This window comes from Poecile atricapillus, chromosome 1 (assembly GCF_030490865.1).
Source record: "Poecile atricapillus isolate bPoeAtr1 chromosome 1, bPoeAtr1.hap1, whole genome shotgun sequence".
NCBI lineage: Eukaryota > Metazoa > Chordata > Aves > Passeriformes > Paridae > Poecile > Poecile atricapillus.
Genome location: NC_081249.1, coordinates 66,369,580 through 66,386,891, shown reverse-complemented (window position 1 = coordinate 66,386,891; position 17,312 = coordinate 66,369,580). Strand labels below are relative to the sequence as shown.

At 37.7% G+C, this 17,312-nt stretch overlaps 1 protein-coding gene across 2 annotated transcripts in view; it reads right to left on the bottom strand.

Annotated features, from left to right (window-relative positions):
* Positions 1-17,312, bottom strand: part of DCLK1 (doublecortin like kinase 1) — a 230,564-nt gene that overhangs the window by 37,082 nt on the left and 176,170 nt on the right. For both annotated transcript variants that reach the window (XM_058829307.1, XM_058829306.1), the window contains exons 7-9: positions 7,033-7,117; positions 5,557-5,665; positions 666-723 (exon numbers count right to left, since the gene is read on the bottom strand). In XM_058829307.1, coding sequence (XP_058685290.1) covers positions 666-723; positions 5,557-5,665; positions 7,033-7,117 — 252 coding nt within the window. The remainder of the gene's footprint in view (positions 1-665; positions 724-5,556; positions 5,666-7,032; positions 7,118-17,312) is intronic.

Here is a 17,312-nt window from a genome sequence, read left to right as displayed (position 1 = left end):
GAAAAAGCAGAGAGAATTAGGAGCTGCATGGATTCTCTGGGGTTTTTGAAAAAAACAGATGTTGCCTCTAGCAATAAAGGAACATATCTAGAAACATCAATGTGGTAACTGAAAGAAGAGACAGTGGAACACAGAAAAAGAAGCGGACGAAAAGATGTGTTTCTGATGCAGAGAAAAATGAAAGCTTTTTAAATTTTCTCTGATGCAGAACCTTTAGATTTAACACATGATAGCATCCTGTCACAGAAGCTTTTTTTACCAGTTTTAAAAGCTGACGGTCACTTGGTGTAAAATTGACATAAATTTAATTAACCTATGTCTTACACACAGAGACCACGGTTATAATTATTTGTATTACTTTCTGCTTTCTATAACACCTGGAATTATGAAAATTAGAGAACATAATTACATGGGCAAAGAGAAAGGAGTCATGCACAACCAGCCAACCAACTGGAGAATCATCACACAGCACATGGCAGCCTTTTCTCCTGAATCTCCAAGAGCCTCCAAAGGGTAGGCAAAGATTCCAACCAAAAAGATTCTAACGCTTGTCAAGAAGGACACAAATACCAACAGCTTCCCAAAATGACCTCTCACAAAACAATTCTCAAAAAAAAAAATGTTTTGGTCTCTTTTTTTTTTTTTTTTTTTTTTTTTTTACTTACTTTTCCTCTACATTTACTTTTCTTGATTATTTTCAGAGCATATTCTCTACCAGTTGATCTGAGGAAAGAGAAAAAAAAAAAGTATGTTCAAGCACATTGAATATTTTTCTCAGTTGAGTTTATATTTGTTATGAGTGCAGTAAGTGTAGCAAAGAGTTCTAGTAAAATATTTGCTTTTTTCCAAGAAACAAAGCTTAGATTTGACTGGTATTGTGAATCTGAGCCAAAGTTATTAAATATACATGCCTGAGAAAAAGACATAAAACTTTTTTGTTTTAAAATTAAAGCATTTCATTGTTTTCAAAACAAAAACAATTGCTTGACTTTTTCTTTAATTTTGTAATGAGAATTGTTATTACTTTTCCAGTTGTATGTAAAAATATCATACAGTGTTCACAGGTTCAAATATTTTCAAAACAAAGGAATTTTGTTTTCTATTCTAAAAAAAATACAACCCACGAAAAATACTTACTTTTTACTTAAAATGAAAAGTCATTTGTTTGTGTATCTGCAGTCACAGCTGCTGTGATAAAAAGGTCAGGCCTTGGAATAATTTTTTATGTATTTAGTAATTATAGGATATTTAGCAGAGTTAAATATGTTGGCTTTTAGGCAGAATGTGGAAGGTTCTGGAGACATTCAGAGAAATTAGTTCAGGATGAGAACACATTTCCTTTTAACTACTGTGTTGTTTTGAATCCTTATATTTCTCACTACTACATATATGTAGTTATCTATTATCTAGAATGCTAACATAGAAATATTAGCTTGTAGACAAGCTAACAGTATCAACTTCCATTTCTTGACTGAGTTACAAAACCAAAAGATGACTGTGAGGATGAAAACAAGAAGCTCTGCTTACAAGCCCCTGTTTCACTATAAGATTAAATGGAAAACGGATAATTTAAGAAAAAGGTCTTATTGAAATATTTACATTTTGTAATACAAACCTAAACGTGTGACAAATCTTTATTACATTGACTTTAGGCATGTTTGGTTAAAAATTAAGGGAAAAAAATAACCTTTCAAGAATACAGGGTCATTTTTCCATTCTTCATTTCACAAAACACAGTAGTTAAACTGACCCATTAAACTGATAGAAAGTATGTTCCACAGAGACATTAATGTGTCTAGAAGTGTGCTCGGCCTGTCAAACAGGACATGTAACATGAGTAATACACTCAAAGCACTGTACCTGGAAAACAACTGGGAATTTTCATTGCCATATAAAAACATGGAGAACTCCTCTGGCAATGATGTACCACTAATTTTTAATTTAAGGCAAAATGGGTAATTCGGTAAAAAGAAAAAATACCACCAAAATATTCATTCTGTTTATATTCCCAGGCAAAGAGCTCAAACTGTCTCTATCAGGACATCAATTAAAAGAAATCACACAGGATAAGAAGGTTTATGAATTGGGAGGAAAATTACAGCATATCTGTTCAAGATTTATGCAAATAAAAATTAAAAACTTCTCCTATCTGTACTCCCCCACACAGGGGTTTAATGCTACAGCCCCCCAAAATGGGCTGCACTCCATATGGGGTGACAGACCAAGCTCAGTGAGGGGACAGGAAAAGATTTGGACACTATTTTTGGGACTGGAAGGAGGAAGTTGAAAAAGAAATAGTAGAAATTAAGATATCTGGGGTTCAAACTCAGACAAAATATAGCCTCTTTCAATAGCAGTCTCTCTCAAGCTGCTTTGTTGCCCTAGGAATGCTTCCTTTCTGTCATGAGAAAGGAAATTGATGTTTTTTGTTGGCCATGGGAGACTCCATGTGCTCCAAGACACTGGGAAATCTGAGCTAGTGAGGAAATGTCAGAATTTGGAAGTATCTGAAAGCTAAAAATGAACACATACAAAAACACCGCAGGACAAATTGTGCATACGATGGAGCATATATGTAACAAGCAGATGACAACTCTGACTGTTCTTTGTTTTGGTAAAAAGAAAATTAAAGCTAAGATAATGTAAATCCTTTCCCCTGAAAAGCTGCAGAACCGCGGGCTGTCAGCAACTCTGCAACTTACACACCACCAAAAAATATGCATGGCCAGAAAGTCACCGTGAATCTCACCTCTCACCTATTGCTCACTCCAAACAATAAAAAGGCACCACAAAAAGAAGGTGTCCAGCTATCTTATGGCTGGACAGGAGTCTGGGCCCGCTGCACTACCACAGAGTTAGATCTCTAGCTCATAGCAGAGCTTGGTGCCATGTTCCCTGCCTCGTTTAAACTTTTGCAAACTTCACAGAGATTTAGACTGCACTGGAGACAAAAATCTATTTTTGTTGTATTTGTGCATGCATGTATTAAATGTATTAAAGAGTGTGTGCCTGTGCATTCATGACTGCTCAAAACAGGATTTAGTAAGTCCTCACGAAAATTTTGGAGATGTATTTTCTATTCAGACTGTTCATTGTCAGAGGAAAACACCTGTGAATGTATTGAAGTGCTCACAGACCTCTATTAACCAGCGCTCACAGACTGATCTCACAGCTGTGGAGAAGGAGTATCCATGTGACCAGTGAATTTGTGTAGCAAGACCCATTCCTACTTGTTTAACACCTTATGGTGTTATTCCTTTGAAGTCTAATACACACAGGAATTGTACTTCACAAGAAAATGGAAAAGTTCTCTGTCCCAAGTATCACCCCATTAATTCTGGCTCTACAAATGATGGGCATATCAGACTTTGAAGCGAGGTGGTTAAAGAGGCTTAAAAGACTGAAAATAATATTTTTGAAAGAGTTTCACACGTACTGGTTTCATTTATTCTCAGAGTCTTTAATTCCTCCTTCCACACTTCTGATGGCAAGAGTATACTGTTTTAGAAGCAGAAACTAACAGAAATAATTCCATTTTAATCTTCAAGATTTTCCAAAGTAGTAATTCTCTGATAGAAATGGGATCTGTGGAATGGTATAGTTCAGAGACGACAAGCCTATGTATCTGGGAATACCTGGGTAATCATGCTATTTGAATATATTAGACACACCATGTTACTGGATACTTCTGGAAGTGGTGGGACAGACAAGAGGACAGGAAACAGTTTCATTCAAGCTCTCATGCGTATTGTAATCAGCATTATTTTTAGGTGTGATGGGACCTGTATTTAATTTTGTTCATGCATTTTCTCTCAGTTTGGGAAAGAATTGTGACATGCACACTAGCACATTTGTACTGTCAGCACAAATTGCATTTTCAGCTGAGTTTATTAAAACCACAACTTTTCTTTATTTTAGCTTCTAATCCGAATTCTAATTAGAATCTAGAATTCTAATTAAATCTGATCTTCCCACTCACTATTCACTTTACTTTAAGCTGCCTTTTCCTCTTTTCTTAGTTACGTGTTTTCACCCATTTCTTTCATCAGTCATGTCCCTCCATACAGTTTTACAGTGCTTTCTTTCTTTCATACTGTTTTGCTTTGCCTCCTTTAGGTTTCCATACAGTTTAGTGTTCAGGTGCTGAGGCTTGATCTGAACAGCGATCACCCTCTGGATGACCAGCTCCACCAAGAACTCGCTCTGGCAGAACACTAAAGGCCTCACCAGAGCTTTGGCCAAGTCCCATAAACACTGTCAGCTGATACAAAATCCACTCTTACCCTTTTCCCCAACAGCTGTCTTCATGATCTCCAAGTTGTACTTTTGGATGCAGAGGTGGACCTGTACTTTTCCAAGGAGACTAGTTTAAAACCAGCCAAGCTAATTTATCATTGCCTGTCAGGAGATTTAATCTCACTCTCCAGGGTTTATATCATATTCTTACAGGCTAAAGAGCAGTTTTTTCTGAGCCCAAAGGTGAGGTTATAGTCTTCTGCAAGAGTCTCCTCTCCAGGATATGGTAATAGGGGATAGAAACCTCAACAGATGAAATTTCATTCTCAAGCCTTGACATCTCTATTGTTCTCTCTTTTTGACATCTCCAGCTCTGGCAGCTTTTTGCTTTGCCTGCACTGCTACGATCTAACTTGAGCAATCCCACAGTCGTTTCACATACAGGTGAAATACATTCTGTCTTTTATATCCCATAGTCTCCTCTTTTTAACAATACCACCAAAAGACAAACACTTGTTCTGGTTAGAGCATTTCTGCTTGCTTCCCTATTTTTTACACTCTTAAGGCTGGGTAGATCCAGTTCAAGCCTGAACAGATTTAGAAACAGACACATGAACTAGTCAACCTGGACATTTGCAGCAACACTGACACTTGAGGTGACTTGTGACTTCTCTAATCTGGAGTAAATGTCTAAAATCAATGACTGTTTTTATCTCTTAACAGTAAAGGTCACTGAAGAAGTTCAATTTTGGCATCTGCACTGGGGCTCATAAAGTTGGAAGGCGCAAATCTAATGGCACAAATCAGGTAAGGAGGAGTTAGACGTGCATTAAATTAAAAATAAATATGGAGGAGACTACACCTCAGTGTCAGATATAGATGTGGCAGAAAAGATGGATCCAAAATTCCCTCTTTGTGCTGATCATTGACACTACACCCCAAACAGAGAACTTCCTGACATGCTTAGAGAGTGCTCCTACATGTGTAATGCTCCACTGGTCTAATGTAAAAGGAGAATTGCAGGAACATACTGCAAGAAAATATGTTATTTCAGTGCAACAAGAAAGATTTAACACAAAGAACTGGTAAAATCATGTGGAGTGCAGTAGAAAAAAACATATAAACCCCACAAAGACTTAAATTCATAGATTGCCCCTTGAACTCACTCTTTTTTGTAATTTGGGAGGACGTTAGTTTTTCCATTTGGCACTGAGACACTACCTTATTACATTTCTGTATTCTACAAATAAAGATATGATCTGGAAAAAGCATGACATTAATGATTATTTTGTACAGTAATAAGCATATTATCCTCCTCACCTTTCTATACACTCCTTCACAATAGCAAAATTTCCGTCTCCTATAGTCCTTCCAACTTTATATCGCTCTGCTATCGATGCTGGAACCTGGAAACCTTCCTCCAACACTTCTGAAAGAATCATTAGTACATTTTTATTGTTAGTGAAGGAAACACAGATGTTGCACATAACATGCATTTTAAGTCCACGGTTTAGGAGCCTGGAAACCATTCCGTCAGTCTCTCACTTACTGTACAGTGAAACCATGCTGCTGACATTGTATATACTCAACAGGTTTCATGCAGATACAATAATGAAAAATAAGACTTCTGGGGGCTCAAACATACCACCATTTGAGTGTTATATAGTTGCCATTGCAATATGCCCCCAAGACAAAACCAAAATTGTATTTTTTTAATTACAAAAAGGCCTCTGTGATCTGCACAAGCGCAGACCAGCCTCCAAAAAGGGCTGGAACTCCTTGACACAGCATGATTAAATATATGTACCAAAGAAGTCCAACACTCAAGCACTTATTTTATTACATCCTGTAAACTGAGACATCCATAAAACTCCTCATGTGCTAAGTGCTAGTTCACCCCATCCCCCAGTATTGAATATTTAGTTTTTAAACAAATGTTCTCAATAATACTACCTCGCATGCAACCTGGGTACCAGATGTTTAGGTAAAATTGTATTACACAGTGTCTAAGCATACGAGAAGCTTGTAGTTTAATGTGTTTTAGTGCTCATTCCTGTACTATTATTTTTAAATGCATTTGAAATAGCGTTACAAATACCTAACATGCCTCTAGAAGCTGACTGTCAACTGCAGCTGATACAAACTACTATATAAATATTGTAGTGTAAAAACAAAAAAAGCCTCTCAGAAACATGATTTGTGTTTACACTCTTTGAGACAGTGTATTTAACTGTGTATTTCTCTGTCCTTTGTTCCAGTTTAGTATTAAAAGTGAATGCTAGGAATGCTAGGACACAAGGAGGCTGGGGTTAGTCTGAGCTCACAGACAGCATGAAGAGTTATTCTCTGAGCACAGATACACACACACACGTATGTGGATGTGCATGTGGGCCCGTGGTGTCCGAGCAGACCCTGTCCCTTAGCCAACATGCTCAAAGCCTTAGTGTGGAGTATGACTATCCTGACTGTTTCTGAGGAAAGACCCAGGACTGCAGTGTGTTCCTTAGTACTGTGGCAGATGAGACAAAAAATACTGAAACAAGCCAGTCAGCACTGTGCTTGCAGAAATAAAACCTCAAGTATTCCACAGTAAAAATACCTCTGAAGAGTGATGTCCACATCTACTCTCATCCAGAGTGAACCGAACTGGTTTGCTAAGGCTGAGGAGCTTCCTCACGGAAAATTATCCAGCCTGCAACGCTCCCACCTTCTCTGGCAGGAAGAATGACTCATTTCCTACACAGCTGCTGTTATCACTACACTGACTGCTTTGAAATGTCAGCCTCCAAATGTTACCTTCTGCAGGGCCATCATTTTCATCCATAGAGCTGCAAACTTTGGTGGATGCTAATGAGGTAGAGGAGCCACTGTGTTGGGAGCTCTGGAAATGGAGACACAAATGAAAACAGATGATTTTTAAGAAGCACGAGTACCCACAGCATGTTCCTGCTGGACACATGTCCTGGAGAGGCTTCAGTGTTCCCTGTGTAAATTATCTATTTACTTCAGTGGATGGATACGCGGATGCTTGGGAAGAGTCCAAATTCTTCCAATGAAATTACACTTTTGGTAACCTCACGTTACTGGAGAGATCCTTGATCCATCAAGTGCAGCAATGTGCATGCAAGAATACTTTGATGTATGCTCCAACAGTTCCTCCCTACTCCACACACTTTTTGGCAGGGAAAACCGAGGAGCCGTATGCCCTCTGCAGGACAGAGTCCCTATTAACCCAGCAGGCACTAGGGGAACCTAAGTCTGTAGCTGGCTGTCTTATGGGCAGAATTCCTCAATTTTGCAAACCTCCCTCTGCTGAATTCCTCCCTAGTTTTGTTCTAAAAGGGAGAAATCATTATGGTAATGTATGGACAAATAAAATATCAGGGTGAATAATGGCTGCTGTTTCATAAGGGCATTTGACTGGGGGTTGCTCACTTGAGGCAGTGACTCTCTGTGCTCCATTTCAAGTACTTGCCCTGCACTTGTCTGAGCTTGTCTGTACAGCCAGCGGGGGAGGGAGGTGTCTCTGTGGTCTCCCAAAGGAAATCTATAGCCAACCACCTTGGATGCCAGAAATATAGGAGGCAGGATCTCACCAGGGAAGCCTTCATAAACAGTCATCAATGCTTATCAGTTACCTAAAGACTTTAGGCACGGACTTTAGGAAAACTGCTTCATCATGTATCTAGGTGGATGAAGCCACACAGACATTTGAGATGGACTGGATTTCACCCAAAACTTCTATCCTGTGGTGCGTAACAATTACACAAACTCATCTTCAGGGTTCTCCTATCTTCAGAGGAAGCCAGAAGAAGCTACAAATTTAATGGTGGCCCTTCAAACTTAAAGCAGAACTGACCATTTCCTCAGGTCCTGCTATTACAACTTAAGTGAAAAATATTCAGAGGATTTGCAAAACAAAAGGTTTCTTGGGTTCACATCATTCACAGGCTGAAAGTGCATGTCTCACTTTCATGGATACATGAAAGTATTTAATTATCTTCTTCAGTCTATATATTACATAGACTGCAGGCCGTACTTCATGTAACTAACACTATCGCTTCCTTATCGGTGTTTGCAAGGTTTTTAGATGCCCACAATCATGGTGCCAACTCACTTTACAAATTAAATACAACTACTTTGGAATTATTTCTTTCACCTGACACTGCAGAGCACAGCTGATTACTGGAGCAAGAGTAACTAAAGTTGCAGCAGTTTGGATATTTGCTGAGTACCAAGCCATGGAAAAGACAGTCAGCAGACTTAAAATCTGGCCAGTATTCTGAGTTCATTTGAACAGAATAACTTTTAATTTTTCCCACAACAGACTAAGGTCAGGTGACTTACACAAAGTCTGAATTTGGCCTCTTTTACACTAAATAATCCTGATAGCTTGCACATCCCATCTATCATGAGATTATTTTCTCTTGTTTCCTTTAATCAACCCCAGCTCCCTGTTTTCATCCAGGCAAGTATTTCTTCTGAGCTTTGACCAGAATTGAAGAATGCATTAATCAGTTTTTGGACTGTTTTTCTTGCCTCTTGACAATAGAAGTCAGCACTGAGTGATTTTATGCAGTTTGCTAAGATATTGCTGCCCTTGTTTCATGGTCAGGACGTGTTTATTTATGTGCTATTCCTGTGCTAAACTCTGCGTGACATCCCAGTAAAAACTTACCTCTGGTGCATTTTTGAACAAATGAGCAGATGTGGATCAAGGTAATGGGGAAAGGCTAGGAGTTCTCATGCCTGGAGAAGTCAGTCTCAAAGCCTATTTTTATACACATATAATGAGAGAATTGTTTCCTTTACAGTCCTGCTTGTAAACTAAGCAGAAAAACATGTTCTCTCTACTCATTCTGCTGTGTTTGTTTGTTTTCCTAGAACAGACATCCAATTTCTTACTTATTTTCCCACTCCATAGCATTTTCTGAAAGGAATCACAATTTAAATACGTTTAACATTTGTTACTTCTATGATCAGGAATGAATCATTACAACATTTAAGGAGTAAATCACAAAGAGGTTAGTGCTAAATTTTCAACAGATTATTAAACAGCTACTTTTTTTTCATTCTTTGAACTTTAAATAGTGAGATTACACTCTTAAGTAGATGTTAGGTCAAGGCTGCTGACTGCACAGCACTGCAGCTTCTTTAGCAGCCTGATGGTTTCTTTACAGTCCTGCAGTCACTGCTCTCATTTGTGAGAATGGGAGATGTGAAAATCGAGACTCAATGGCCACATATTTTCAGAATGGGTGCCTAGAGACACTCAGATTTCTATTTGAGGACTTAATTTTTCAAGGACCTTAAAACAAGGCTTATCTGAAAAATGCAATTGCTCAGTCCTTCCAAAATTAGGTATCTTCAAAGGGCCATTTAAACAAAGCGTTTTAGCAAGTGCTTCAATTTAAACACAAATAATCTTAATGGTCTACACATGACTGAAATTAAATTGACTCCTAAATATGTTTTAGGCAAAACCTTTAAACATGTATTTAACCTAGGTTTAGTCTAATAGACTGAAAAAAAAAGTGGTCCATAGAAAATTTAAAAGAAAAAATTGACCTCATACTGATGCTTTAAGTGTTTCTACTTCTCTTCTTATTGGCACTATTAAAGATGGGAAGGTTCAAATGATATTTCTTAACAGAAGAACTGAAATAATACATTAGCAACATATACCATACCACTGGTGTGCAAACAACACACACAGCCCCTTTGGTGACATCAGCCTGTGAAGCACTGGCACGGAGGCAGAGGCAGAACTTGCCAGTGACAAGGAAGCAGTAGCTAGGAAGATGTGCTAAAAATACACACCAAGACTTTTAAAACTTTAAATAATTATTGAAATATATATAAAAACATACTCTTCATTACCTTTGCTGCACCCCTCCTATTGAAACAACAGATTGAAAATAAATCAAGAACTGGACATTTGCTGTCTGCTGCCGGCCCCCCTTTCACAATTAAAGAGATGTTACTGGATAAACATGACACAAATATTTTCATCTTTATTCAGTCCTCTCCAACAACAGGCAGGCATTTCTTTATTTTTCTTTACTTCAGCTAGAAAGAGATTTCATTTATTTAGACTTTAATTAGCTTGCTGTTCTCACAAGCTGAGAGCCCTGCGGGTCCAGCAATCCTTGTGGGTCTCAGCGTTCCTTCCAGTTGGCTTGCCAATCGTGAGGCAGTCTGTCGTGCACGCTGTTGCTCTCACAGATGTGTATCCCATCAGGGATCTTGCAGATTGGGAGGGGGAAAACAAACCCAAAGCAAGAGTATAATCTCTTCAACACACAGACTTTAATGCAATTAGCTGTTTTAATTTTAAGAGATGCTGATGTGCTTGGAATGTCATCGCTTTCACACAGATTTAAAGGGGTCCAGTTGAACAGGTTGCCAGCACATGGCCAGTTTTATGGCACACTTTCATAAAAGCAATGGCATAAAAATATCAGGTCTTTGGTGTAAAGATTTCAGATCCTATTCAGGTTTATGTAACAGATGGCCAGCACACCACACACCTCACTAATGTGAATGGAAACATTAGTGCTATAGAGTTTCAGCCATGTCTCACCTGGAGATTTATTTAGAAACTGTTTCGTAAATAGTTTATATCTCAGTGGAAACTGTGCTAAATCCATGGAAAAAAAAAAAAAAGGCAGCAAAATAAAAATTACTGTAATGTCTCTCTCCTGATACTCACCTTTGTCCTAAATTAATCTTAAAATCCCACTCCAACTAAACAGCAGGAATTATTCTTGTGGATTATAATTATCAGCAGTTATGAAAAGAGACTTAAGTATGACTAGGAAGCTTGTGAGTTCAATTCAGATTCCTGAATCTTAAATCCCAAACACTGCATTCAATTTTCTAAACCTCTCAAAAACCTTTCTTAGCAAAAGTGTGGAGTCTACAATGTCTCTCAACAATAGATTCCTTTGTATTTTTCCAGTATGAAGGAAGCATCTGGATGAAATGTGAGTAAAAGGACACAGGTGTAACGCTAAATTTGGATCTCATGCAGAATTCTAGTCTTTTAGGAACTGGCTTAATGAAGTGAGGATTAAAAATAGTAAACAAAATGTAAGTTCAGGAAGGAGGTGCAGGAGAAGGGAATTATTAATGTCTTTAAATTACGCCTTCTCAGATGTCCCTATTCCAAAGAACTCTACAGAATTAAAAACAAACAAACAAACAAACAAAAAGATAAGCATGTCAGTAATATGTGTAAGATGAAGTTCAACTCAGTAAGGAAAAATAGCTTTAAAACCAAAACTAAGCATTTAAGCCCCCATGCTCACCTCTTTTGGAGCCCATACTAGTGTTCGGCCTGGTCATAAAACAACCTTTGCAAGGTAGCTGTCAGACTTCCCAACAGGCTCAGTTCCTTTGCCTAAAGATGATCATGAATAACGGTAAAATAAAGACAACCATCTAGTTCAGGTATTAGCTTTGAAAGACTTGGAAGGAGATCAAAAAATTCCCCTAATATGTAACAGTGTTGAGCAAGAAATAAGTGAGTCATTGAATAGCAAAATGGTACAGAGAACAAAAGCAGAGGACAGCTGATTTAAAACAATAAGGTAATACATTTTGATGTAACTTTTAAGGAGATAAACTGATTTTTTTTTATTATTCAACTTAGAGAGAAGCAAAGGGTTACACTGAAATTCCCTCTCCCAACTATATCCAGTGAAAAATGGTTCTTATTTTCTTTTGTTTAGCCTTACATTATTTTTCCCAGCCAGCTGAGACAGGGAATAAAGCTTTCATGTAAACAGTACAGAGTTGGCAAAAAAATTGCTTCATGAAGAAACATGAAATCCACAATCTTCATGCTGAAAGAATGGAAACTAATGGAGTTCAATGTATAGAAAGAGAAATGGTGCAATTGTTTTCTTTTCCAGTTTGGATACTGCACTAAATGAGCACATCAGATTCAAATTTATTTATAAACTGTTTCATCTGGAAAGGAACAGTAAAAAATGTATGTGAACCTGCTTATAAACTTATTCACAATTCTATATCCTGCTCTGTTTTGTTAGACGCTTGACTTAAGAGAGGCCCTACACAGGGAAGTGGTTTTGTTGTTGTTGTTCATTTATGCAATTCAGGATTTACACAGCTTGGAGAAGAGGTAAGTTCAAATGACACAAGAAAACTTCTCGTGTATTATCAGGGCCTTGTGTTGGTTTTCTTCTTTGAGGGATAGAGAGACAAATGGGAGAGATTGCAAGGAAATGGAGCTGACAGATTGAAGTTAAATTTGCAAGCTTGAAGCACTTTGTTTTATTAAGATCCCCTGACTAAGCTGCAGCATTGGATGCTTATACACTCATTTGATTTGTGTAACAAGACAATTCAGAAAGACCAATGTAGTTTCCTACATGGTATTTAACAATAAATTCAAATCTAACTTCCACTAGCTCCTAACAGCTGCTTCCAAAGTTGAGCCATAATTCACTCAAGGCTCACTCAGCCTATGGCATCACCCATTAAAGACTGATGATAGAAAAAGTAAAGTATTAGATTCATGATATCGGAAATTATTGCTGTCATTTCTGTATCCTTATTGTGGTTAACATAAAAAGTTACATGTGCAGTGATACAATGTGAAGGTTTCTTTTTACCTCTTCTAAAGTTATACACAGGTAAAATTTTCTACCCAACTACAGAATAAAAATGGAAAAGCTACCAACTAAAAGAAGGTTCTTATTTCTTTTACCTAAGGGCACTGCAAAATAATGGCTTGACTTTAAAATGTTTAGTTTTATTTTAAAAGCTCTCCCAGTATTTTCAACTGTTTCTTGGTAGAGAAAGAAACCTCAGTTATTTTGTTTATACTCTTCCCCATTTCTGTCATATTGTTTTCTTTCCATGTGTGTATACCATTTTTAGGCAGACCTATTTACCAGCAACCAAAAGCATTTCAAAACTAGAACTTTCATGAGGCCCACAGTTCCTTCCAGGAAAGTATGAACATCAGCTGAAGCATCAGGCTGGCAGATGACATGTCAGAATGTGTAACATCTCTCCTCCCCCACCCCTGCTAAACAAGAAATAAAACTAGGCTATGGATATGCGGATATGCATTTTTAAAGAGTGGAAAGATGTATCAGAAAATTAGGCACTTATTTTAAGACATACCTGGTATGTTTCACAAGCATATTTTCCTAATACTTGTCTTAGGAGAAGTGCTGCTGGAGCTCAGATGTTGGTAGGGAGCTGGTACCTTGCTAATTCCTCACTTCATATTTCAAATCTATCCCGTTATGTGCACACAAAATTACCCATGAGCAATTCAAGGCAGTTATATTTACTGTCTCCACAACACCCACTACAAACCAAATTTCTCCTTGAAGCATTTTTTTTGTATCTACACACTAAATCCCTGAGTTGATTACTGAAAAAAGACACTGAATGCATCTACTGCTTAAAGGAACCCATCAGGATGCATGAATCCCATATGCCTACACTAAGGTTAGATGGACGATGTCGATCCAAAATGAACAAGCAATACCAACTGCAAGCATTTTGTTAAAGCCTGTTAATCATGTTTCCAAAATAAATTCTCTGAGCAGTGTGTATTTTTAATATATATTTATTACATCACTTGCAATAATCTACATTAATGTTAAAACTAGCAAAATAACATATTGCAACCAGGATGACATGGTCAAATATGAAACACAAGTACAATACAGTATGATGAAACAATGGCACAAAAATGAAGGTGATTTTCTTCAGCTGATTATAAGAAATAAAACATTCATCGGTGTTTATTTTGCAAGTTTTACATGTTTTGTTGATAAATCAACAGCTTTCTTTTTGGTTTCCTGCATCACATTAATACAAAAATGGTATACTTTTAAAAGCAAATACCCAAGCACTTTTAATTAAAAAAAATAATTGTATGCATAACTTTGTAAAGTCTTAAACTTATGTTGTAAATGTGCCAATATTTACAATATCATAGTGCAACTAAGAAAATGAAGAGGCCTTAGCACAAACATTGTTAGCTCCTCTTTCGCTAGAGTCCAAATTCCAAAACACTGTATTGCAGGGCAAACCACAACCTAATTACCCCATGTAACATCAGACAACAAGTACACGCTGAATATAGCACAGCTTTCTTCACACTTCACTGCTGAGGGTTAACTGAAGCCAACTGGAGGAAAATCACCATGCACAATCACGGACACCAAACCGCGCAGGAGGCGTGTGCACACCGCGTGTGCGCGCTCAGCCCCGCGCCGGCGTGCGCGGACACAACACAGGTGTCACCTACAGACCCACTGCCTGCCACGGGGAATCGGGGACAGCCTGGGGACAGCCGCCAGCTGGAGAGAGGCCAACTGAGCCGGCCAAAACTGTCATGGCAGCAAGCACAGCTCAGAGTAGCCCCTGCTCTGCTCAGCAGACCCTGGTTTCTGGACGGAAGGGCTTTCCTGGGGGAAGCTCACCCATTTCCAAAGAGGGTGACAACCACTTGCTTGTTTTGCTCTGCACATAAAAGTATTGCTGTCTGTGCTTCGTAAAGTTACTTTTCATCACTCACAGTTACAAGCTCTTGTCACTAGCAGATGGAACTGAAAGTGAAGATTAAATAAAAACCGATCTTGTATCTGGTTGCACACCATTAATTGGATACAAGAAAAAGCACAGACAACATTAATCTATGCATTCATCAAGTGACGAGGTAATTTAGCACCATAAAGATTTTCTGTCAGTTCATTTCTCTGTATTTTTGACAGAAACAGTAAACTTGATCAGACATTCTTTTCTATATTACCGTTAATTCATTTTACATTCAGAGTGCAGTTTTTGTAACATAAGAACTATATAAAGTTCACACTGCAGTGTGAATTATGAAACTTCAGAAGAAAACACTATTATTTATCTCAATTTTTACTCCACACAATCTCAATCCAGTTGTTTTTTTAGGGTGTTGAACATTATATATCCTTTCCTGTAATATACATTTATAGCCATGATATTAATACCTCATAATTTTCATCTTTCAGCCAAATATGCCCTATGCAAATGAAGAGAAAAATAACTAAATATAATGTGCTGTCTCTGAATTATTTTATGAACTGGAAAGCAATTTTCACATTGCATAATGAATGTTAAAGATCTTACTGATTTCAGCAAAAGAACTTCTAATTTTGCATGATTTCATGTTCTGTAGAACAGTACCATTTTCAAGAGGAGGCATAGGACTGAACATGTCAAAAGAATACCATTTCAAATATTCAAATTTCAATTTAGGATTAATGTTTTCTCTGTGTGTGTGTATTTGTGCGTAAGGTTCTATCCTTCCGACCTTGGAGTCAATGGTGGATTTGCCACTAACTTCCGGTCAGTTTGAACTTAGCCCTTGCTTGTAGGTGTGATCTCTTAAAACTGTACAGAATTCCTTGGGGTAGCTGCTCAGCAAGTAATGGTTGGTGCAGCTCTACTGACTTTAACAGAGCTGTAGTGAATCCCACCAGATGAGCATCCTCCTGTTAAAACATTTTCCCCACTTATTTGTTTAAAGTCACAGATGTGACCTAACAGCGCATGGGTTCCAAAGCCATTAATCTATGTACGTGTGCATGTGCGTGTAAATATAACCATACACGTTCTGTGCTTCACATGTGAACAGCTTGTTACACAAACGAAGAAAAGAGATTTAAATTCAAAACAAAACAAAGTTGCAGAAAGCATTAGGGAAATAATCACAAGTATTCATAAAGCTCAAAGGGAAGCAAAGCTTTCACAATCTATACAAGACTCTTTAGCTACATCATAATCACCTTGGAGTAGGCACAAATAATGCAGCATACAGAGAACTATCAGAGGTTCAAACACTATAAAGTTGCTTAAGCTATTCTATTATTTAACGCAGTTGATGAAATCTAGGAACAAACTAAAAACTGTGCTGTTCCAAGCAGAACTACAGCATCAAGGAACACAATTTCAGTTTCACCCATAAACTGAAACCTTCTGGTCTTGCTGAAAAGAAACATTTCATTTCTGCTCATGTATAATGGGAATTACATTCCACACAAAAAAGGATCTCAAAGTCTATAAACAGTGTACCTTTTCAATCTCTAAGGGACTTTCCTTCCTAAAATGAAATATTAATGATACGTCTTGCCCCTGAATAGCCCCTTAATACAAGTCATGTGTTGAAATGATTAAATGTTATGGACTAGCATATTCCTCTTTTAAACCGTCTTGATGGAGAACTCACTATGATAACATTTACTGATATAAGGTCCATTTTTCTTTTCCACAGCTAAGCAAAGCTGTGGGATTCAGGTTTGCTGGCAATCTGTGCTCCCTGTGCAGAACATTCTTAATAAACTGCCTAAAGAAGCAGTAGCCTATATGGGAGAAGGGAGGAAAAATAAAACTTCTGGAATTTATTTTCTTTACAGGAAAAAACAATTTTCAAAATGTCAGTAAGTATTTCACTCAATCTGGTCAAGTTGCCTGAATTTTTGGAAACTGATCCCAATGAACCTTTATAGGCATTTCTCAGGATCAAGTAATACATTTTGCAAAGACATTCCCTCATAACAGCCGAAAATGCAAGTAACTTCACAGCTGTGAACTTTTCCAGCAGAACAGGGCAGCCTAAGCATTATGGTATGGGGTGAGGGATGGACTCTTCTTATGGTGGGGAACAGTTTTAGATTGAATTCTGAAGCAGGAATGGCAAAACACGCATTTCAAAAGTGAAAGACCTGACTGCTTCAGCAAACCTGCCAGTTCAGTGACTTTCTCTCCAGGTGATACTGGAACCAGGTATTGGAAACAGAGAAGGTAAGTTTTGTATTCTGCTGCCCTTTTATTTCTTTTTTTGCAAATATCCTCTGTAAAGAAAATTATGTTGATACAGTAAAGCCATAACATCACATGCCAACATTTTCCATCTGCTGAGTTTTATTACGGACAAATCAGTCTAAAGGAATTATTTCACTACATTTAGAAGTTGGCATTTAGAAGTTACTTTTCTTCAATTAAGTAAATTTTCCTGATTTCAAAATATATTAAATCATCACTAAATAGCTCAA